Source organism: Acanthaster planci, linkage group LG15 (genome assembly GCF_054643075.1).
Source record: "Acanthaster planci isolate LZ-2023a linkage group LG15, COTS_SCS, whole genome shotgun sequence".
Taxonomy (NCBI): Eukaryota; Metazoa; Echinodermata; class Asteroidea; order Valvatida; family Acanthasteridae; genus Acanthaster; species Acanthaster planci.
The window spans coordinates 2,725,541-2,749,746 of record NC_141791.1 but is presented as its reverse complement, the minus strand read 5'-3'; the positions used below and the strand labels follow the sequence as shown (position 1 = coordinate 2,749,746).

At 44.3% G+C, this 24,206-nt stretch overlaps 4 protein-coding genes across 17 annotated transcripts in view; 2 read left to right on the top strand and 2 right to left on the bottom strand.

Annotated features, from left to right (window-relative positions):
• Positions 1-3,914: 3,914 nt before the first annotated feature.
• Positions 3,915-9,814, bottom strand: LOC110974616 (high-affinity lysophosphatidic acid receptor-like). Its single transcript, XM_022226404.2, has 2 exons — positions 9,707-9,814; positions 3,915-7,898 (listed from the first exon to the last, which is right to left on the bottom strand). The coding sequence occupies exon 2, from the start codon at positions 7,535-7,537 to the stop codon at positions 6,383-6,385; it is 1,155 nt and encodes a 384-aa protein (XP_022082096.2). The 5' UTR covers positions 7,538-7,898; positions 9,707-9,814; the 3' UTR covers positions 3,915-6,382.
• Positions 9,815-10,295: 481 nt separating this feature from the next.
• cct8 (chaperonin containing TCP1 subunit 8) lies at positions 10,296-20,130 on the top strand. Its single transcript, XM_022226399.2, has 13 exons — positions 10,296-10,525; positions 13,017-13,187; positions 13,795-13,926; positions 14,501-14,570; positions 15,005-15,133; positions 15,684-15,745; positions 15,919-16,056; positions 16,172-16,243; positions 17,105-17,366; positions 17,906-18,021; positions 18,215-18,451; positions 18,867-18,986; positions 19,215-20,130. Exons 1-13 carry the CDS (start codon positions 10,466-10,468, stop codon positions 19,284-19,286), a joined length of 1,641 nt encoding a protein of 546 aa, XP_022082091.2. The 5' UTR covers positions 10,296-10,465; the 3' UTR covers positions 19,287-20,130.
• On the bottom strand, positions 19,966-23,867 carry gtf2e1 (general transcription factor IIE subunit 1). Of its 4 annotated transcripts, none has more exons than XM_022226402.2 (6): positions 23,783-23,867; positions 22,985-23,185; positions 22,652-22,810; positions 21,948-22,136; positions 21,222-21,388; positions 19,966-21,087 (listed from the first exon to the last, which is right to left on the bottom strand). In XM_022226402.2, the coding sequence occupies exons 2-6, from the start codon at positions 23,138-23,140 to the stop codon at positions 20,463-20,465; spliced, it is 1,296 nt and encodes a 431-aa protein (XP_022082094.2). In that variant the 5' UTR covers positions 23,141-23,185; positions 23,783-23,867; the 3' UTR covers positions 19,966-20,462. The 4 variants fall into 4 exon arrangements, with proteins under 4 accessions (XP_022082094.2, XP_087002819.1, XP_022082095.2 ...); XM_087146693.1 differs by lacking the exon at positions 23,783-23,867 and adding an exon at positions 23,734-23,755; XM_022226403.2 differs by lacking the exon at positions 23,783-23,867 and adding an exon at positions 23,464-23,605.
• Positions 23,472-24,206, top strand: part of LOC110974391 (rab-like protein 3) — a 78,323-nt gene continuing 77,588 nt past the window's right edge. For 6 of the 11 annotated variants that reach the window (XR_015427847.1, XR_015427846.1, XR_015427848.1 and 3 more), the window contains exon 1: positions 23,473-23,668. Coding sequence is in view for 6 of the 11 variants with exons in the window: in XM_087146695.1 (XP_087002821.1) it covers positions 23,617-23,668 (52 nt within the window). In the remaining 5 variants the exon portion in view is untranslated. Of the gene's footprint in view, positions 23,669-24,206 lie in introns of all 11 variants that reach the window. The other 5 variants (XM_087146699.1, XM_087146698.1, XM_087146696.1 and 2 more) reach the window with 4 other exon arrangements.

Here is a 24,206-nt window from a genome sequence, read left to right as displayed (position 1 = left end):
AAGTCTGAAATATTCTTTACAATTCTCACCACGAAAAAGTGGGGATGTTCAACAGCCAATCCCACGGTCCCCTGGGATTTACTGGCCAACGGTGCGGCAGAAACACCCACTTCGTCACGAGCCGCTAACTCGGGCGATTCGCAATAGTGCGCCTCCAAGGTTTTGCAGCTTGTTGGCCAATCACAACGCGCGAAATCAGGCGACCCTTTCTGAACGCGCGTTGGGTTGAGAGATTTCGCGCATTGTGATTGGCCAACGCGTTGAAAACTCTTGGAGGCGCACTATTGTGAAACCCCCACTATACGCGTCCACAACATACTAACAGCAAATGAAACTTTAAAATATACCCCGCTCCATAAAAGCAATGCCTTTTTATCTGCGGAGGACTGGACTCAGTCATTGTAAATGCACTTCATTAAAACTTCATGATCTGTCGAATCGTGATGACAGTTTAGGGATAATCATATTAACAAAAAAGCTTTAGTATACATAGAAAGATGTCAGAAATGGTTCAGGCTTGTGTGAACACTTTTCATTTCAAAGCACCTTGACATAAGTCTCGGTTCTTTTGTCTAAATTGTGACAATACAGTTCTTTCCTATTAAAGGAAACTAATATGAGCCAAATTTCATGAATAGAAGTGAACTGATCTTCCATTACAATCGTGCATCATGTAAAAATGATGAAGGTCGAGTTGAGATTTTTACAGCAAATACTGCCGTGTAGCAACAACCAGGATTTCACCGCTTTCGGCCTGAAACTGGGGCAAATTTCCATTCCAAAGGACATTCTTTTGCAAGCACTAAATGTCTTTCCATCGCAGTTTTCTGCATATAATTATACAATTTCTGAAAACGCGCTTTAAATTTACCGGTTATTCATTTCCAACCGACTGAAGCTTCCATCACGCAGCATCGTGCTCTCTCTATAGCTTCCAAGTGGCCCACATACTTCCGAGATGGATCGCATATTTCTGGAATGTATTTACGTCGGTCAACGGAGGTCTCCGTTGTCTGGAAATTTCCAGAGTGACTCATGATGTTGATCAACCACACGAAACGCACGGAACACTCTTTAACATTTCGATGTTCCTTGATCGTTGAAAGTTGATTTTTACAGAGAGCTTTAGATTTAAAGGATAGCTGCAATCAATTCAATTTGCTGCCTTTTGGGATTTTATACTAATGATTATTTCCATATTCATGAGTAGAACTGTGATGTCATCTAGGAAGAAAGCTTAAATGTTACATTGGTTTTTACACACAAAAAAAGTCTTTGACTAGTTTATCTTGAATAGATAGATTACCACGACAACACTATGCACTCATTACCATCACAACACATCATAGGCCTAGCACGATCATGACATCACAGGAAAAAAGTCTACTTTTCCTGTGATGTCACAATCATGTTGGACCGCCATGTGTTGTGATGGTAATGAGTGGATAGTGTTGTGATGGTAATTTACCTATTAAAAGCAAGTGTGCAGCGTTCGCACATTGCGTTTGCACGTGGTTGAAGCTGCCCGTAGGAATATTATGCGATCACAGTGGCCAAGGCAGTCCACACGTGGTGGTGGTGTTTACATTCAGCCCAATCCAGTCACGTGGGTGAAACAGGTCTATAATAGCCCTAACAGTCCCAAATCTGCCGATTTCAATATGATTTTACATGCACCAAAGGGGTAAGGGTTAAACAACTGCACTCTTCAGTGTATTTAACCAAATGAGAGTGTACTGAAAAAGGTACGAAGTTGCAGAAAAATTGTGTTTGAGGAAAATTTATTACGGCTACCGTTTGAGACACCCACCCAAACTGTGCAGCAAAATATGCCACTTATTTTGAAGTCATACCATGTTCATTAGTGACGCCCAAATCTATCCCGAGTTAGACAGTGCAAGCCTTTTCGACTACACGTACAAGATGACTTTTCAAGCAGCTCCTAACGGATCAGTGTTTTCTGATCTGGAGATAAATAACCCGTCCGAATGGACGTTTCATTTTCGGCAAATGCCCGAATTCCTGTTTGATTTAGGGGCCTACGAGTCGGCTGCGGCACTCGCACACAAATGTGCCCGGGGAGTTTTGACTTGACCCGTAGAAACCGCAATAATGCCGGCCCAGAGCTCGCGTAGTGACATTTCGCCGATGAAAAAAAAACAAAATAATTGCTTACCCATAGGAATGACGACTGTACGGGGAAACGTGACTTGCGCGGGTTTGCCAAATATTGACGCAGGCGAACTCAGGCTCAATTTTCTCACCATTTTCTTTTGGGGTTAGGCCTACTCTATTTTGCAGCTCTGTGTACGCTCTCTATACATTTCTTACATTGTAAAATATGAATTTAATTTTTCCTCTGGTGAGATTTTAGGTTTATACGTGACAAAAAACTAAGAACGATACAAACATTTTCTTTTTCTCTCTCCATCTCGTTATATTTCATCTTATGCAATCCATTTATCTTTTTTGGTCAGATTTTGTTTTTTTACGCAACAGAAGACTGTAAACTTAAAAGGAAATCCTAGAAAACAGGAAACACCAGAAACAGCACACAACACAATGAAAGGAAACTAATGAAATAAGAGTGATTTTTTTTCTTTTACTCTCCCTCCTACGCAAGAATGTGAGCAGCGACGATTGAAAAAAATGAGCCTGTCAAGAGTCTTCAAGTCCTTTATAAACGGTATGATTTTCGAAGACATGAGTCACCATACATAACACACCACAAAATGTGCATGTAGCCAGTGATTATGCAAAATGCAGAGTGAGAGATGCATTACAGAGGGGGTATTCAATATGGCTCTTCAAACACCGATTGGAAACAATCCCCTTTGAGATCGCCGTCGTCCTTGCGTTTTGGGGGAAAAAAAGGAGCGAAACATACAAAAATATCAGACACAATAATGACGATGATGATAAATACTGTAGACCAAGCTTCGAAAATGCACTTTAATACGGGCGATTCACATTAGTACGCCCCCAAGAGTCTGCAACGCGTTGGCCAATCACAACGCGCGAAATTTGTCGACCCTTTCCGAACGCGCATTGGGTCGACAGAATTCGCACATTGTGATTGGCCAACGCATTGCAAACTCCTGGTGGCGCACTATTGTGAATCGCCCATACTAAAACGAAAAATATCAAGAAAAAGAAATAAACACAGCACTGCAATAACACCGCTTGATTTATGCACCGCAGAATGTAGCCTACTATTAAACCGAGTTTTCGAAGTTGCGTAGGCCTAATGCATTTTTTTATTCACTGTTCGACTTTTTCTTCAGCGGATGCGGAGACGATACCAGTAAATTATTACACACACGGAGAAGTGGTTTTTGCAGGTTGTCGGGCGCTGTAACTAGGGGTAAATATCTGGTAACACGGCGCGCATGGCACGGGTACTATGGGCCTGCTAATTGCGTGTTACTATGCACGCAGAACCCATTCATCACCCGGCTTGTATACTCTTGTCCGCAGTAATAATGTGGGTGTAGTATGAAATGTGTAGTCCCCAAATTGTTGCCTCGTTGCCGGTATTGTGCATGCTCTAGAGCACAAAAAATTGGAACAGACTCTGGTCGCGTACAAGCGGTAGGGCGCATTATAATGAGATTTACAAAAAAAGAGAGAGGCATTTCACAAGGTTCGGAATATCACGTGGCACTTGTGACATGGATTTGGCTGAACTGCAAAACGATCACTGCGTGCATAAACACACCGAGCCGTGAAGTGTTAACGGTTTCGATCACACAACAAACGATCTTGTACCAATGTGCCAGGCTTCAGTTTCGGATTGAAATCTGAAATCTTTCGGTTGGTGTACGGTGCTCGTGGTTCAGTAGCTATAGCTCGAACTTCAGATTTTCTTCAGAACTAGTGCCAAAATGAGAAGAAAAAATGTCCATTTGCGATGGTTTAAGGTGTACTATACAAAGATAAAAGAGCATTCCCGTTTATTGTTATAAATGGTGAAATAAGAACCGCTACTGCGATGAACATTAGGCCATGAAGCTAAACATCTGACTGGATCAAATTGAAAGATTTTGTTTTAACAACAGTAAGAAAAACCGCAATACTGGTCAAACTTGGTCACATGCAGCACTGTGCAACAGACCCTTTTTAACGCATGCCATGCTGTGCAATGCGTCGTCCACTATTCAAACATCTCCTCAGAAAAATAAATTGAAAGCAAGTTACAACATCGAGAATGAGTTTTCCAATAATAAATGTCGCATGCAGAAGAATAAAATCCCACAGAATCACCGAGACTAATTTCCGCTTCCGCACACATATTGCACAATCATAAAGAGAGACGGTCTCCGCATGAGGCCGAGATCGTATACGCTATCGGACATGCAAGGGTCCACGACAGACTTGCATTATGTACAGTTTACGTTGTACCACTCACTGCGTTTAGCAGTCATCAATTTGAATGTAAATTGTGAAATTGATATGAGATCCCGCTGGGTTCTCTATTCCTTTAAACTGTTTCCTTATGATATTTGAACAGACAGCTACCTTGAATTTTGCACGTCATGCTTTACAACCGTTTTTTTTTCTTCATTTTTCACCAAAATTAAATTTTTGTCTGTCCGGCTGAAGTCTTGACATAAATTTACATTAAAATGGTTTCAATAAATAGGCGCATCTCAAGCACACTTTCTCAAATAACTCAAGACTTTCTGTGGATACCAGACAAAATGGCTTTGTATTCTGTCACTGAAGAACACCGTGACTCTGTTAAAATCTGGAATGTGTTTTTCAAAATGTAGCCTCAGCCATCAGGTTACCTAAAAATACCCTCGCCAAATTCCCTCCCCCCATGAATCTGGATCCGTCTTTGGATCTATTATTAATCTGGCGATTTACATGTATATTAACGGATCTTCTGCAAAATGTTAATATGAGTATGGATCGATTCGCGAAGGCATCCATGCAACAAAGCTTCAAGCAAATAGTTATGTAACTAATTTACGTACAAGTAAAAAAAAGATAGAGACATGAACAGAAACCAAAAGGAATGAAATATAGAATTTCAATGTCGGGCGGGTTCATTATTAAGTGCTTGGATATCGCTGAACATGTACGTTGCTAGGATAAGAGTACTTCCCGGCACCAAAGATCGATCAGGTACATACACCTTCCAAATACCTTGGTTTTCTTGTTTCATTAAATTTTTCAAGGCACAGGCGACATCGGCTGCCTCGTCACCAAAAAAAAAAAGATGATTGTACTCGGGGGACGGGGCATCCCGTCTCGCTTCAATGACCTTTTAGAATTCGAGGAACTGTGACAATAAATTATGCAACAATAAACATATTTTTTTCAGTGTAGGTTCACAAAATATAAACTGACTAGTCACGAGTGTGCAAAATGAGAAGTCGCGTACCAGTTGTTTGTTCAATCTGTTGATTCTTTCAATATTATGAATTTTGCAAATTTCTAGAGTTTTTTCCACATCTTGCTGATGAATATGAGAGCAAACTGACCCAAATGCTGAGTCTTACACCTTTACCACTTTGCTCTCTCGATTCAGTGACACGTTAAATACTCTTTTTTTCAGTTTTCCCCTCATTTGACTGGGAACTTTATCTGAGCACTGTTCTGCAGTACATCATAATCATTTGCACTCCTGGCCTGTATCAAATTCTCCGGGAAATATGATTTTTCTGGCAAATTTCCACCGCTGCGCAGGACAGGGATAATCAAACCACATGTCCACTGTCGGTTGCTGGGCCCTACCTTCCTGAATCCTATTAAAAAATCTGGCAAAAAATCTCCTGACAGATTTCTGAGGATCGTTGAGGGTAAGGGTTCCTAGAACGACAAAAATCTTGTTCATGCATACATTACCAACATGACCGATTGTTCAACACGTTCTAACTTCAAGATGAAAATCAAAGTCTCCTGAAACATTTTTCTTTACGTCACACTGAACTTGGTCATCCAAACAGCATATTGTGTGCATCTCCGACAAAGGTTAAAAATTTGTTTTATATTTTTGTTAAATATAATATTCTACTTGGTTTACGGTTTTAATATTTCAAATACATCCTGGGCTTCAACAAAAAAGTAAATCAATACTGATGCATGTTAACTGCAGCTTACAAACACATTTTTTATGACTTGATATAAATCTACTGCTACCACACAGAATTGAAACACATGACAAAAAAAATAAACTCTTAAGTTTTACCAAGAACTTTGAGACAAAATACACAAGCATGGCAATGAATCTGTGTATGTAATTTCAAGAGACTAATGCTTTCTAAGTAAAAATATAATGAACGTTCTTAACCACCAAAATAAATAAATCTTAAGGAGTTTGAATTGGCATCTTTCACAATTTTTCTTTTAAATAGAAACTTTTTTTCTGCATCTGTCAAACTGAGGATTGTTCATTGCACTCGTACATTGCACTGGGTCGTATCCGACGACGTGTCCGTCCTGGCAGCTTGGGCAAAAGCCGGAACGTCTTGGGGGCCAGTTCGCGACAAGCCTCACGGAACTTCTTGATCCGCCAGCAGTAGATGATGGGGTTGAAGGCGGAGTTCAGGTAGGTGAGCCACAGGATGAATGCCTTGCCCACGGGATTGATCTGGCTCGACGCGGAGAAGAGCTCCACGTAGACGCTGACGGCCGAGGGCGCCCAGCAGACGATAAAGACGATGAAGAGTAGGAGGATGGTGGTGAAGGCCCGCGTCTTGAAGCTCATGTCCACATTGACGCGGGAGGGGCGCGGCAGGCTGGTCAGGCCCAGTTTGCTGGCCTGGCTGATGCTGAGCGACTCCGGGTGGTTCTGGATCCGCAGCGAGTTCCGGCGCACCGTGTTGAGAATGAACAAGTAGGAGAAGGACATGGCGGCGCAGGGGACGTAGAAGATGGCCAGGTAGAGGCAGAAGATGTAGGCTGTGTCCGCGGGGCTGGCAGGGGGCTTGAATTGGCATTGCACATGGCCCGGCACGTACCCAAAGCGAGCCCAGCCGACCAGGGGCGGGAACGCCACCACAGCGCTGGTCAGCCAGGACAGACCTATTAGTATCTTGGCCCTGTGGGGGTTCAGCTTGTCCTTCCGCCGGACGATGATGAAGTAGCGGTCCACGGAGATGGTGGCCAGGATGAATGTGGCCTCCATGACGAAGAAGAGGTAGAGGAAGGCCGTGATTTGGCACATGGCCGGCCCCAGGAGCCAGTCGCCAGCCACCAGGGTCACCAGCGCAAAGGGCATGCACAGCAGCGCAACCATGATGTCGGCAAAGGCCAGGTTGGCCAACAGCAGGTTGATGGCCGAGCGCATGGCAGGCTTCTGGTAGACAATCAGGCAGACGATGCTGTTCCCCAGGGCACTGATTACGATCATCAGGACCATGAGTGCCGTCAGGACCACAATGGCACCGACTGGCAGACGCTGCTGGTAGGCCGGCGTGGTAAGTGGGGCGGTACTTATTGTGGTCGCGTTAGACATCCCTGCCGTTTCGTTGCTGCCGCTGCTGCTGCTGGTTGTGGTCATGGCAGTTTCTGCTGTCAGCAACCCCATGTACAGCGCCGCAACTCCTGCCAATCAAGCACGCTGCACCCTCATTTTAATTAAAAACCCATTTGCCACAAATGGTTTGAAAGTTGGCCAGTGAGGACCCACACACCCTGATGTTTCCCACGATGCTCCACAAGGCAGCATGTACAGGGTCACTCCATCGGTGAGGACTTTGTCAAGCCGCTGTTGCACAGTCGACCTCATTGCCAGGAATCCTCTCAGATTTTTTAACCGGGCACCATTCTGCAAAAAGTGATCCAGAAACTAGCCATCTCTATCCACACACGCCACGTACGGCACTGATGTTAGCCCTCCAACCGGAACAGATGGAGAAGCCTATGACCGGCACATCTCGGTGGTTTCTCTGTTGAAAAAAAAAAAAAAAAGGCTTGAAGCTGTCGCTGACTAGCTAAGTTGTTCAAAGAACAAGATCACTTGTCGGGCTAACGAGCATAACGATTCATTAATTAGAATCCACTCCACAGCGTTCAGCATCAAAACAACTCACAGTGCTGACGCACGACATGAATGAAGTTCATTCCGTGGTAGTGACGCAGGAACCAAGGGAGGAAAAAAAAACAAAACAAAAAAACACCACAGTGTACCCTGATCCTTAATAAGCTTAATTGTTTACAGACGTCACAGCTCATGCCATGTCCGAGTCTTAAAAGGCCACAAGGAGGCCATATGCAAATTTGATGTTGTTAATCCGCGCAGCACAAAAAGGATTATTTGCTCCCTGCAACGTCCGTAGCGGCCGCCAGAGATGTCACAGCAAGACTGGAGCTGTTCACAGACTTATATCAAAAACGTATAGTCACATTAATGCGAATTTGGCCACCAGAGAAAAAGACATCGTTACTGGTGTTACATTATGGGCAACAGAATTCTCCAATATTTCCAACAACTGGGGTTTCACTTCAAATGCAGTTTGCTTCAACCTTTCGGATTTGCATGTGATTCAAGTAATTTACATGCGCAATAAAAGTACAAGACCGGATTGAGAGTACGTCTACTTCCAAGCCAGTCTTGGAAGTTCATGTAATTTAAAAAAAAATAATAATACTTTACAGAAAAAAGGCCCAAAACTCAAGAGAACAAGGTTTGGGTTGCTACATTCATGCCAATCATATTGCACTGTGTAATAGACGAATGCCTCGCTTGAGAGTAATTGAGTGAATTGCATTTCTGACTAACGAACGACAAGAAAACAAGTTATGAGCAAGTTATTTCACCCGAATATAAAATGAACTCTTTAAAAACCAAGTCATCAAAACATTCCTCATTTTGGAAATGTAGCTTTTATTTTACTTTGTTTTAATCATTCATTTCTTGCATGACTAATATCTTTGTGGCAAAACAATATGCAAAAGCGACTGTTAATCAGTAAATTCTGTAAAATATCACAGAAAGTTTATATACAGTGAACACTCTTCCATCTGTCCAAAGATAATGGTTGCTCAATTTTGTTATAGCAATGATAAAACAATGATTTCTGTGTGTGTTTGATATAAAGAGAAATAATAAATCATGTAAATTTAAGAGAGTTTTGGTCTCGGTTGTCACTGTAGTCAAGATACAAGAACAAGAATACTCGCACGACAAGAGGTAGGCCTAGTTAACCAGCTCATCAATCAGTGACTTGCCTAGTTCTCAACATCTAAACTGAAAAGAAGATTGCATGTTTTAGGGCAAAACCTACAGAGACCTGACAGCCAAGAGAAATTGTAAGAATTCCACACACGGACGCCACAAATTTTCCCCCAAGCAATAACATGGCCTAAAAAGTCAAATTTAGCAGTAAAAATAGTGAGGTATTCAAGTAGAAATTAGAATACACTTGGAATGTTTCAGACCGGTCTCAGAGGGTCTGTCCACAGAGTGTCAAGCGGCGTCCGTATGGAACTCTTTCCGAAAAGTTTCACCCTACCAGGGTCCCTAGGTCACGATGTGCAAGCAATCCATCACCAAACCACTTGCACTATCGCCGGGCAAAAACTACCTGCTGATCGCATAACACGATCGAGTGGCCAGCACAAAACGTCTTGCGTTTATTACCCCCTTAATGTCTCATTTTTCGGGTGTTTTTCAGGACACTATTACCACAGTTAGTTACTATAAAGACCAAACACAGCAAAGAATCGCAACGCAATGTTAAAGACCGCAGATTACCTGTAAACATCCCGAATATTCAGCTCATCTTTTCCCATCTCGATCACATCTGCCAATGACGGCTTCGTGGTATTTTCGTTAGATCTAAGGTCAAGCGTCTTTGCTACCGTTGGCGGCGCTACACGCGCTGCCTTTTGCTGTCGCGCTCGCGTCCTCTGTCGGATGCACGCTTGGGAAAAGTTGACCAGATCAGAAATTTGTAGAAAAATTTTCCAGACTTGAAAAAAAATAATCTTATATGAACGCAGAAAAGTAGATATAAGTTTGCGCTTCTGTAAATGTGAGCGTCAAGTTCTGCGCATTTGTTGCACAGCTTTCCAAGTCGTCAGAAAAACAATCTTGGCACAAATTCGCCCAACTCTTTCTACGGTCGAGATGGTCTTGTGCTTATCTTTTCATGATCAAAATTTTGCCAATGTAAAGGCAGCATAAATTCATTCATGAATAATAATTAACTTGTAGTTGCGAACTGCTTTTTTTTGTCATTTAAATTTATTTATATTTGGGAGAAAGTGGTAGAAATGCACAGCTCTGAAAATGCAGAGACAAGCACGCCCTCTTTGGTAGAGATTCGAGCTTTATTCTCGAATGGGTGTAAATTTCTAAATCGGCATTCTAGCGCACGTTGTCTGATCGCCTATCGTTAGTCAGCCAGACAGGGCGCACATGTTGTATGCACTTTATGCGGGGTTTCTAGAAATTTCTACATTAATTTATTTGTATTGAACGAAACTCTCTGACAAGTGACACCCGCCAAAGATGGCTATGAGAGTACCCAACGCGCCCGGCATCGGGCAGATGCTGAAAGACGGTGCAAAAGTGAGTAAATACTGTGTCTAATTACTAGGCGCTTCAGGCCTACAGCTATGAAAAGCCATTAGGCCTACTTTACAGTCACTTCGCCCCATTTCCACGTCGTTCCAACCACTTCGCCCCATCTCCATTTCGCCCCATTTCCACTTTGCCCCGTCCGTGCTCGAGTGTGTTACAAATACAAACCTCTTCAAAAAATGGTGGAAAGAGAGAAATTCCACAAATGACATACATGTACTGTGATGTAGGCCCATACTAGACAACTCTACGGCATCCACTAAATTAATGTTGACTGCGTTGTCCATGGTGAATTATAACATGATATGGTTGGACTAGCATCGGGTTTGTTTCTCATCCTCTTCAAGTTCATTTCAAAATGATACACAATCCTGTAGACAACTTGTGGTAATTGTCGTTACATCCAGACAGCTGTGCCCAGGCGATCGGATAAACCTCAGTATGCCGTGGTAGGACATTTTGTGGAAACATGCTCGCTTCAAGTACGAGCAAAACAACCTAAACTTAAACTCAGGAACATAGAAAATATCTAGACAAGATACTAAGTTCTATGAACTAACTTTAAGAAATCGTGCAACATCAATGTTTTTTGGATGCATGAGGTCTCGTACGTGTACGGTCGCCGCGGTACGAATAGACTGGTTGCTACACTCCACTCATTCTCAGCATTTGCGGTGGGAACCAGCACTTTGCGCACCTGTTTTTGGATTGGATGGGATTAAATTTATTTGGTATTACGTGGGAGCGGAGCGGACATCGGGCCCAACAGTTCTGGGGGTAGTATTGCCTCACAGTTAGGAAAAACCAGGGATAGCCCATGAAAGTTTTGCAACTTATTTCCAATGGGGTCCCAATTTAGTTGGGAAGAAGGTCCAGTTTTAGAAGCGAAATTGGCCCCTCTTCATTGGCCAGACATCAGTTCATTTGTTAAATGCAGTGGTTGTTACGGGAGTTTAGACAGGTTTCTGTCTACTTTCTTGCTCCAGTCGAGCTTATTAGAAACAGGAACCGGACCAGTCTACAATGAATGGATCTTGGACTTTATTTCCTGTAAAAAAAAATACCCCAGGGGTATGAATCCTGCCAAAAAGGAAAGGAAAAGCTTGTATTATGAAAATTTGTGAGCTGATTGAGAAAATGTAGAAAATGAAGACGGAAAAAAATTCCATCAGGTGTGGGGCACGATCCCAGTACATGCACTTTACGCTGTAGCGTGCATAGTGCTTTAATACTGACTGTCCCACCACAGTACCACAAGGGTAACGGGAAATTAAAAGCTTTCAGATTACCGATGGTAATTGTGCACTACCGTAACCATAGAATTTTGAAGTCGCCTCTTCATTTTTCAAAACTACTTCTATACTAAGGTACATGTAGTCTGTGGTGAGTATGTTTGTAGAAAGGCCTATTGTTAAGTCCAACCCGCTGGAGTTCCGTCAACTTTGGGTCTGTTAGTTAATTTTATCCTAGTCTGCTGGTCTTATATCCGACAATGTCTGAACCTGATGAACGTATCAACTTGACTTAACCCTAACCCCCCAAGGGTTGCTGGCCCTAACCTTCCCCATTCACACAAAGTTAAACACCCATAGGGGACTTTGTGCATGGAGGCTGTTGGACTTTGTTTTTCTGAGGTATGCCAAACCCAATGCAAAAGCCAGCTGTTATGGGCCTGCCAGACCTATCCCCACAAAATTAAACACTTTACTATTGTTTATTCTGTGCGGTTGGGGATGGTAAGGGTTAAGCAAGTTTAGAGTGCCATTTTATTATTAAAGAATTATGCTGTATCAACTAATTAACTGACAGTGTTTGGTTAAAATATAGGCCAAACATGCTTAATCCCTTGGCGACGGGAATTTCTTCCCGAAAGCCGACTCCAAGAATTCCAGCCTCGCTTGGCCACAAAGGCCACCTGCCAAACCGCAAATTCTCGGTTTGTTGCCCTGCGTGCTCTGCACGCTTCGAATTACACGGTGACAGGGCTGATTGTTCGGTGGCATGCGGCTCTACTCACCCTTCCACATTCCTATTGCCGCTTTTCAAAGTGGGGACTATTGTGAAGCTGGTGATTATGATGCAAATTTTGTCTTTTCAGTTCTGGGCTACGCACAAAGACCAATTACCATATATACAAGAGCCAGGGTCTGCCTTCTTTCACCGTGTTCGCTCGAGTGTGGGCCGAGAATAATAACTGAAAAGCGGGCTGAGGATCTCAAGTTAGCCGCCTCCCGGCGTGAAGGGGTCAAAGCACTAAGAATGTGATAATCGGATGCTGCATGCTCCGTGGTGGCCAGTCATTGCAAAACATGATAAAAAAAGAAAAAACAGAGGTAGTTTGGGCTAGAATATTTCAAAAACGTTCATGACTCCATACTGTTCTTTTTTTATAGTGTCACTGAAAGTCAATTTTTTTGGTGGTTTGCCGCTCATAGTTTCTAATGTGCCACCGTTTGATTTCCCTTCTCCTCGCCACCAGCACTACCATGGCTTAGAGGAGGCTGTGTACCGCAACATCAAGGCGTGCAAGGACCTGGCCAAGACCACCCGGTCAGCATATGGCCCCAACGGCATGAACAAGATGGTCATCAACCACATCGAGAAGTTGTTTGTCACCAACGATGCGGCCACCATCATCAGAGAACTGGAGGTAGGCTGCTCAGGCTCGCTGAATTGCATTAACATTTGTTTGTGAAGAGAGAGTTTTGCATAGTGTTAATGCTGGGTGCAGTCGGTCAGTGTATATGATTGGCCAATTGTGTCGTGTTATCGGTCAGTCCTGTTCGGTCAGTCCTGTTGCAAATCGCAGACTTTCCTTTCCTTTAAACCAGTCTTCAGCAACCGTGAGTGACAAAAGATCTCAAATGATGGCTGAATTTATCAACAAATTGTGTGACAAGAATGACCAATCGCACGGATCAACTTATTCCCAACATTATTAAGAGATAAACATTTCAACTGACACCATCATAACAAAATCAGTCAGTGTACGCCAGAGCTACAAAGTCACAGGATGTTGGACAAATCGTGAAATTGATAGCAAGTCTTGACAAACATTTACCCACATGCCCATCCGGTAGCCAAACTAATATGGTACCAATGAAATGATTTTGAAGCCCACAACTCATTCTTAATAGCAACAGGGTTTGACCCTCTATGCTAGCTCTGTAGCTAAACTAGGGTTTGAGTGTTCAACTGACGGACAATCATGCAGAAGTCCATTTATTCTGGTTGCCGTGTCCCCTCACCACCTTCAGGTGCAGCACCCTGCCGCCAGGATGCTGGTGCTTGCCTCCCAGCAGCAGGAGCAAGAGATCGGGGACGGCACCAACTTCGTCCTGGTCTTTGCTGGTGCCCTCCTGGAGTACGCCGAAGACCTGCTGCGCATGGTAAGACAGACCGACCAGCCGAATTTCTGTCTCTAAGGCCTTTGAGGTATTTTGCATAGAAATTGCTGGACTGAGCCAATTTCACAGTCTTGCTCAACAGAAAATTCAGCTTGGCAAGTTTATATGCTAAGCAAAAACAAGTCGAGGACCAGTTGCAACCAATATAATTTGAAATCTCGTCCAGTTGGCAGTCGTTGTTAAGCAACTTTTTTTGTGATCAGCATATTTCTGCGCTCTACAACTCCATCAATTCAAGCTCTGCGAAATAACTGGAGCTGTTGTTCAAATAATTTCAGTTTACTGGACCAGTTTAGCTCCAGCAGTAACATCAAGTGTACCCCTCACTAAACGATTTTAAAAACTTCTCCACAGCACTGCTTTTCACTTTTGGGAAAAAGTTTCAGCACTAGCTGTCTGATAAAGTTCTGCTCTAAAGTCTGTCTTCTGAGGAGCCCGAGAGAGCAAGAGCAGAGTGCACCTGAGCTTGGCACGGCGTCCCAATCACTGGCCCGAATGTTCCTGGCCAGTATAGATAACAGTTAAGTCAGGATGGTTTCTTTTGTTTCATCCTCAGGGTTTGTCCCCAACAGAAGTCATCGAAGGTTATGAGCAAGCCTGCAAGAAGGCACTGGAGGTACTTCCAGGTGAGTTGAAGCATACATGTGAGTCGACAGCAGCCGCGTGTTTGCAGAGATCATGGAAGATTTTGTATGAAATTCAGCTTTCTACTTCTGGAAAAGCAAATGAAGATCTCCAGGAAGGCAAAGTAAAGGAGACCTTTGCCTTCTGGAATGTCAAGATTCAAACAGTTGGAAGAGTCAAACCAGAAAAGTCATATACAGGCCTTCAACATTTGTGAATTTTTCTATACTTAAGGAAAAAGAACTTACGGAAACACATTAAGAACAATTGGAACGGTCGTATCCCATCTTCAGGCCTTATGGCATTAAGCTTTGTTCTCTCAGTGAAATGAATTAAAGTTTTAAGTGTTGGAAGTTGAACAGTTTGGAGAAGAGAATTTTTGTCCAGATGGTGAGTTCATGATGGAAATATTGATTCCACCCCCCCTCTCTCCCAGAGCTGTCTTGTGGATCTCTGAAAGACCTGAAAGATGAGGCCGAAGTGTCGCGAGCCATCAGGACTGCCGTCATGAGCAAGCAGTACGGCAATGAAGACTTCTTCGCCGGTCTCATCGCGAAAGCCTGCGGTGAGTACAGACATTCAGCTTTCCCACGGATTAGTTGATTTCCACATTTTTCAGGCCACTCTCATGCCAACAAAGTCTTGCAAAGATTGGAATTTCCTCGTCTTTTTGGTCAAAGTCCAAGTTGCATGCCCGGGAGTAGGAAATCTGGGAGGTATCACCTTGACGTCAGAAGATCACTCCTCAAAAAATCGCAAGGTGGTGGAAATTTGGAGCCAAAGTTTTGGCATCTCATTTGAGAATACATGAAAAATGGAATCACCTGTACTCAGATAATTTACCCGTATATGAATAAATTAAAGCTGTGGTACAACCTTTGTTTTAACCCCTTCGCTCCGGGAGACGGCAAGAGCCACGGCTTTGTGTGAGGATTAGTGCATACCACACATACGGTCTATTCACCATGCAGCTGCTGGTTCAATGGGACCTGCTGATGGACAAAGCCCTCCATTCAGGGCATACCACAGCCCAGCAGTCACGGTCAAAGGAATTACCGGCGCGAAGGGGTTAAATATGTCGTTAAATTTAGCTTTCCCTTTTTTTTCTTTTATAGTTGCGGTTCAGTCAAAAACTAAGACATTTAATGTGGATAACGTTCGGACGACCAAAATCCTTGTAAGTATCCCAATTAGGAAATTATTCCATCAAGCATTGTCGAAAGTGTAGTATCGCTTGATCTTGAAGTAGCTCTTTTAGAAATAAATTTTTCAAATATTCCATCCCTTGAGCTCTGGCATCGTTTCAGCATCTAAATGCTGTTTTCTCGCCTTTTTGGTTTAACCTTGCAGGGGTCTGGGGTGTTGAGCTCGAGCGTCGTCCAAGGCATGGTGTTTAAGAAGCAGGTGGAGGGGACGCTGTCCAAAGTGGACAACGCCAAGATCGCCCTCTACTCCTGCCCCGTCGACACCTCACACACCGAGACCAAAGTGAGTGGACATTGCCTGATTTCCCGAGAGGTGCTGACAGCCGCCCTCTGTGTAACTCTGAGATAGGCTAACAAACCCGACTTGACTGTCTTGCCTCTCATTTTTTGTGTCTCAGGGGACAGTGCTGATCAAGACAGCCAACGAACTGTTGAACTACAGCAAAGGGGAGGAGAACTCGTTAGAAGAGGTCAGGTTTATTGCACGATTCCCGTACACAATTTTACTGTAAAGCCGCGAAATGGCGTACTAATGCAGCCTTGTCGAGCACATCATCCCAAACTAACCCAAAGCCCTCAAAATCCGTTTCCATCTTTTTTGGTGGATTTTTCTTGACTCGGTCCAGGAGGCCTGAAGCACGGCCGGGGCATTCAGTGCACGTTGTCACGGCATGAGGACTGATGACGTCATGTAAGCGGTCCATCAACAAAGATCAAGATCATGCAAGCGGTGGGCCTCTTTGCAAGAAACGTTTATTGCACAGGGAGTGTTGATTTTGATGGATTTGGTCCAGTGCCCAGTCAAAGACGCCGGGGTGGTTCTTGGGTTATTGGAGTTGTTGACCGCCATATTTATACCTGTTGTTTGTTAATACAAAACGAAGGAAACCCTCAAACCATTAAATTTTTTTTACAGAATTGGAGTGACTTTAAAAATGGAATTGTACCAAGTAACTGTTCATTAAGAAAGGCCGTTGAGGAAACCGTTAACTGAATTTTCATTTCCCGGCGAAAGGTTAAAACAAATTTTTTTGTGTTGTGAGTGGTGCACACGTAGGCGAGTCCACCACAAGTCCTTTCACAAGGCCCAGTCTCAATTTACAAGACAGGTCACAAGTAACAGGACCAAGAGTGTTTACATGTACGCTTTTGTCGCAGTCCATTTGAATTCGCTTCTGACTTTAGTGTTAAACTGGAGAAGGTACAGACGGACTTACAAGGACTTCTGATGGAGTCGACTACAGCTTGCTTGATATAGATAATAAATAGTCTCTCCAAAATTTGGCCGATTGCAAAAACCTTTGGTTTTTATTTCACATCTTGCCGTATAGCAAATCAAGTCCCTGGCCGAGGCCGGCATCAACGTGGTGGTAGCCGGGGGAAAGATCGGCGACATGGCGCTGCACTTCCTCAACAAGTACAACATCATGGCAGTGCGGCTGGGCTCCAAGTGGGACCTGCGTCGCCTGGGTCGGGTGGTGTCGGCCACCGCCCTGCCCCGCCTGACCCCCCCTACCACCCAGGAGATGGGCCACTGCGACCACGTCTTCATCGCCGAGGTCGGGGACACACCCGTCACCATTTTCAAACAAGGTCAGTGTTCTTGATTGATTGGCATGGGGATTTACACCCAAGTTGCTACAACCCTTTCTGCATTTGCCCGTAATATTCGAGAAGGCCCAGAGATGTGAGACAGGTCCTTCTCCAAATCACTTAGCAGGAGCTTGCTTTCCAAATTTTTTCCGGATCTCATGTTTTTTTTTGAACCAGAAGTGTTTGATTTTCAGCAGCTCTAATCATCCCAGTTTGGCAACTTCCTGAACCAGAAAGAAATATCCGAGAGTCGCGTAATCATTGTCTTTGGGAGAGAACTCGTCAGTCATTGCTCGCTAAAGACCCACACTCGTTGAACTGACATGCACTCGTAGGCACAGATCTCATGTATGGCCCAGATGATTGGACAAGATAAGGCAATTATCATCCCAAGGGATGTTGCAAGGATTTCCCAGTGTCATTTCAATGATGTTGAAGGGCACCTGTTGTAGATGTCCCTTCAAGAGTCTGTGTACCCCTCTGGGTGTAGAGTTAAAATAAAAATGCTCACACTTGTATTAATCTCTCTGTCACTGAAGATAACGAGGAGAGCAATGTCTCCACTGTGGTGATCCGAGGGTCTACTGAAAACCTGATGGATGACATTGAACGCGCAGTTGATGACGGAGTCAACACATTCAAGGCTCTATCAAAGGTATCGGCATCAGCTACTTGTACTGGTCTGTAGTTCACAATCCTGTGTAGCAAATCATTTTTACAGTACTTAAATGAAAAATACACTCTGAGCACTGGCATTTTATCTGCTGTGGACCTCTTGGTAGCCGTGGTCTTACTTCTAAAAAGGAGCAAACTTAAAATTACTGAATATTTTCCACAAACTTTCACAGGATGCGCGGTTGGTTCCAGGAGGCGGTGCCACCGAGATCGAGCTGGCCAAGCGGCTAGCCTCCTACGGCGAGACCATCCCAGGCCTGGCCCAGTACGCCATCAAGCAGTACTCGCAAGCTTTTGAGGCCATCCCCAGGGCGCTATCGGAGAATGCCGGGGTCAAGGCTACGGAAGTGCTGTCCAAGCTGTATGCCGCCCACCAGGAGGGCCAGCAGAATGCCGGATTCGACGTCGAGGTAAAACACGAAAACTGGAACAGTGTGGGTCAATGCTGCCCTCCATGTGAGCCATGTAACAGGTGGTTAAGATGAAGCATGGGAAATAGCCACAGCCGCTAGCCAGTGACTTCCATTATTAGCGGCTTCCATAGGGTCCCGTGTTACTCTCTGCCGCATTGGTTGAATTTGGACACAGTCCGAGACTGGGAAACCTAACCTTGATGGGAGAGGACAGATAACAGCCTTGCCAGGTCCTGCCATTTCATCGGTCCCTAGGGACTGTAAGCATTTCTCATTGTCATCCGAGTGATTGGCTGGTCTCGGTAGTAAAGCAGCACACGGCGCAAGTGGATGGCTGAGGACTTATTCTATTTCAGAATTATGTTCAGTGTCAATTTACTGTTGGTTTCTTTCTTCTTCCTTTTTTGAATAGGCCGAAGGAGCCGAGATCAAAGACATGCTGGAAGCCAACATACTGGACGCTTATCTGACCAAGTACTGGGGTATCAAGTTGGCCACCAGCGCGGCCGTCACAGTTCTACGAGTAGATCAGGTGAGATGACCACTGACCAGGAACGAAATGGACCAGGGGTGAAAAAAAAATTCTTAAAACCGAAAATCTTAAAAATCTGAAATGAAGCCCTTAGAATTGGGAATCTCGGAAACCGGTGTGGTTGGACTGTATCATGCAGATTTTAACAAGTAACAAGCTTTCAACGATCGGTTTCAGTTATTTTGCCCTTTTTTTCTCTCATTGTTGTCGTCCTTCTTTTCACTTCAGATAATCATGGCCAAGCCGGCTGGCGGTCCCAAACCTCCGAAGCAAGGCCCAATGGACCAAGATGACGATTAGAACTAGACTTCCCACTTTGCCCGCCCCCCAGAAAAAATTTGTTCAGTGTTGTTAGATGTATCAAAGCTTGTTATGCACTGTCAGTAGCTTAAACATAAAAACTTTGGTCAACAAGTTTACTTCGTATTTATCAAACACCCTTCTCGCTGTGTAATGGTATATTCTTCTCAGGATGTGGAGATAAGCACACGCCTTGCGCTATACTGCGCGAGGTGGCATACAGGCAGAAAACACTTATCCTACCATTGAAGACTGGTCATGTGATGGGCTCTCGCCAACAGGAATGATTAAACTGGCTTAGGTATTTATGAATGTATTGTTGACAGTACCTGTGAAATTGTTTCGCGATATTTTCAAACCTGGCTGTGGCAGCAACTGCAGCTCAGACAAGCGGGTGCTGTGCCGACCCGAGTATCCATTCTGATGAGTTTTAGGCTCATTCATGTACATGCGAGCAGTTGGGGCCAAATTGAAACCCAGGATCCCCCAAAAGCGCGGATGGGGTATCACGAAGCCCAAGGCCACAGATGATCCCAGGATTTGACAAAATGGTCGGTGTACATAAACATTGGCTTGTACACTATCTCGCTGATGGTTTTGTTTTTTTTCATTCAGTATACGCACAGGGAAACATGGCTGTCATGTTTTCCCGTGTAGAGCATAAAATTTATGAGGCAGATTTTGTATTTGGGTTCTTGTTTTTTTTAATTTGAGTTAAGTATTACGTGTGCAGTGAGTAAGAATGTGATTTGTCCATTAGGAAAATTCTCAACTGTTTTGAAAAAAGCACGGATATGCGCCGGGTAAAATTCAAAGAGGAAAAAAAATAAATCGTCAAATGACATTGCTGTTGTGTACGGTTGTCCTTTTTTGTGGATTTGTCAAATGCCTTGGTTGAACAATTGGGATTTGGAGCTGGGTAAAAGACCCAAGTAGGAATGCGTACGTGCATGGCCAGAAGCAATGCAGTCACTCACACTGCATGAGTTTGGATTTCTTCAAAACCCCACTGGATAGGGCTTACTTGAACGATCGCACTGGGTTGATATTTCGACACTCACCATGATACAAGCACGCCGAGTGAACATGAATTGATCAAGGTAGTTATCTGCACGTTTTAAAGATAAGGGGGTACTGTCACTTCTGTGGTGGAGATTTCACATGGTTCAAAGCGTTTCACTCGTACATTGCTGCGTAGGCCTCTTGTCCAATTTTGATGTAGGCTTCCTTCTCGCTTGGTGTCATCTGAGCGACGAGTTCGTCGGTAATGTCTTGGAAGGGGACCATGCGGCCTGCCACCGACACCATCACGTCTTCTTCGTCTTCGTCCTCCTCCCCGCTGTCCATCTCCACGGTGTGCGTGATCGGGGCCGAGGTGGACGCCCCCGGGAAGTCGTCGTCGGAGCCACTGGCGTCACTCTCCGCATCGCTATTGTCCTCGCCGGGGACGACTGCCCCCGTGCCCGACTTCCGCTCGTGGGCCAGCAGCGCCCGAATGATCTCCTCCGACTCTTTGTTCTTGGTGGACGGTCTTGCCGAGGGCCCAGCCCCCGCCGGGCTGCGGTTCTGGGCGGCGCCGCTTGGCGTTTCCGCCACAGCACCCTCAACGGTGCTCTCCACCAGCCAGACAGGGCGTTCCCGGGCGGGGGCCTTGGCGGCCTGCTCCCTCTTCGTCTCCTCACCAACGTTGATGGTGATCTGCTGGTCGTACATCTCAAAGCCAAGATTCCGCGACGAGTCGCCGCTCCACGTGCTGTGTGGACCACTCCCACTGGCACTCCCACTTCTGCCAGCGCTTGGTCTGAAAATTCAAATAATTACCAAAACAATTGGCCCCAAAATGTAACATCGATTGCCACTCACAAAAAATCCAAAGAACTGTAAGTTTTAATGAACCAGGTCTCCAAAGAGACAGTTGCAAAAAGGGATACCTACTTCTTGTTTTCATTGGCAGCAGAGGGTGTCGGCTCCAGGAGCGTCTTTGATAGCTGGATGTGTTCGACTGACTTGAGCAGATCAAAGATCGGTTTCATTTGCTCGTTGAAGAGGGCTATCTGCATGTAGGTGTCCTTCTCGGGCACGGCACTTTCATCCTCTTGCACCTGTTTCAAGAAAAGGAGGCGGGGCATGAAGCAAAGTTCTGCATTTGATATCAGTGGGAGGTAACTTCGCTTCATCATGCAGTGCGCATCAATTTTAGACCCACCATTCTTATTATCTGGTTTCAAACAGACTTTGTATGCGAGCATTCACGTCGGTGATGCAAATCTGGCACTGTACACGTATTACAATTTTTGGCACTTCCTTGCTTGTGTCCATAAGCAAGACATGTTTCTGCAATAACCATTCTTTCTGAGCACGAGGGTGTGCTTGATCCTAGTATTTGGGGATCTTTCAAAGGGGCCGATTACCAGTCACAAAATGAACTTGAATGGAAACCTCAAAAGTCTGGATGTGAGCTGAAAGAAGAAACTGGTGTGCTCTATAGCTCAACAATACCGTGAAACAGCGACAAGAAAGCAGTACAAACCAAATGGTCACAAGACTGGTAACCGGGTCAGCAAAACTCTCCACAGTGCAGCAAACATATTACAATGTCTGTGCTTTGTGTCCATAAGCAAGGCATTTTGCAGCAATAACTTCATTCATCCCTGCACCTACTTCTGTCCCACAAAACGTGCAGTGCAGCTGGCCCGTGAGCACGTCAATCAGGTTGCCGGCGTCAAACTCATTGTATTCCTTGTGGCACTGGGGGCACTTGAAGAGCGCCTTGCAGGTGGAGTCGCGCTCCTTGCTTTCAATCTTCTGCCGCATCCGATCCAGCTTGTACTTGACCACGTCCACAAAGACCTGTGACGGCAAAAGAAGGGAGAGTGGCCTGAGAACACGGGGTCAATTACATATTGGGTTTTTCAACAACCTGCAGCAATTTTACAAATGAAATTTGAATGTTCAAAGTCTCTTATTGTATAGTGTTAATTTTTGAAAATTGCTGAAAAATCTTTTGAATGTCTCACTCAAAATCATTCCCTTTTCATTGAAGTGGTTGTCAAAATTATTCCATTACAGAATATTCAATTTATGAAATGTGCAACAAAATATTGTTCAATTTACTGCTATACTACAAAGCGTATCAGAAATCCTAAATTCATCCACTGCAAATTGTTTGCAACTTGCATTTTCATTTAAAAAATCCTGTTTCAGGTGGAGATTTTCCATGATTTTACACACGGTCTGGATTTGGGGCTGAAATTAAAAGGAAACAGAAAAAAATCCCTTTTGATGCCCAAGACATTTTCCAAAATGCCCCGAAATGCTTGTGAGCCCTGAAAAAATGTTTGAAGTACTTAGGATGGTCCGGGCACCTTATAGTTAATGAAGTAGTAGTTGTGTCGGTTGGTCCGTCCATCTGGCTGTGTCTCCACTCGCATTGTCTGCTTGATCAGTTTGTCGTTCTTGAGCCTGTTGATGAAGATGCGAAGCTGTTTCTTGTCAAACTTGAGGAGGTCGGCCATGTCATCCTCCTACACATCCGAGGTAGAGGGTGCAAGATAGAAAAACAGTTTTCAAAAGGCCCTTTGAAATGTGTAAAGCTTGCAGTCTTGTGGTCAGTAAATATCTGATGATTTTTCTGTGCGTGACCAACAGACGGAAGACGGGGAACAAAGTAAACGCATATTTTATTTTTAAATACCAACCTTCACGATGGGATTACGCACAAGGATGTCCACGATCAGAGCATGCTCAATGGTGTAGAAGCCGCGGGTGATGTACCGTGCCAGACGCTTGAGTTCATTAGGGACCTCGGTTAAAACCGAGGGCTCAGTAACAGACGACAATACAGATGGATTCATGTTCAAACTTAGCTCAGTCGTTGTCTACTTCGTCAAGTTGTGAGGCTATTGACAAAATGTAAAGACAGCAGGTGAACCTTTTTTCTTTTCATTTCTTTATTTGACTGACAGATTTTACCACTGTTCCCAGATTGGGACGGACACTGACAGTGACACCATCATGACCGTGGATACATCGGAAACATGCGAAATCTCGATGTGAGAAGCCTTTGTTGAAATTAACACTGAGAAAAAGGCCTCACGCTTGAACAAGAAATGTGGCTTCCACCATGGCGACTGATCATGACCAAGTGTTTTAAAGGCGATCTGTAATTGGTACTTACACTACCACGGACTTGATTAGGGAACACCGCGCCGGCGATGTGAATGTTTTTTATGTTTTCCTCTTAATAGACTGGTGCCCGCTTGCAAAGTGTCAAAGGCAAAGATAAACGTCTGGGACCCATGCATACCGACGTGCTGCACAACATGACAAAATGGCCACCATCGACCTGGAGAAAGTTCGTGTTGTTGTCGTGGGCGATTCGGGTGAGATATTCTGTTATTTTGAAAGAAAGTTCCCAACACTTAGTAAGCACTAGTGGTACACTTACATTAGACTCTTTTTGAAACAAAAAATCGTCATTTTGGGTTTACATTTACCTCTAAATTGGCCCCGCAGTGCTCACAATCCGTTCACAAAAACTAGACTAACGCGTGATTGAGCCATGAGGGCGCTAATGCAGTTCCTGCTACACGTAGGCTAGGCCATGCCAAAGCCTACACTAGTCATGCTAGTGTTTTAGTAGTACTAACTCAAAATGTGCGAGAAAGAGTTCGATTAGTGACCAAATCCCGACATTAGCAGCCAGTGGCTTGGCTCCAAGCTTGCTTGTTGCTTCCTATCTAATGAAACTGTCTGGTGGAATCCTGGACTTTCTGGGAGGTTGAGTGTAAAAATTAAAATAAATATTAAAACAGATCTTCCACCCCCCCATGCCATGGCTCAGTTCCTGCCCCCAATCTAATGCCTATCATTTAAGTTACTAGTGTTTGTTGTTTCTTGTTAACAATTATTCACAAGCAG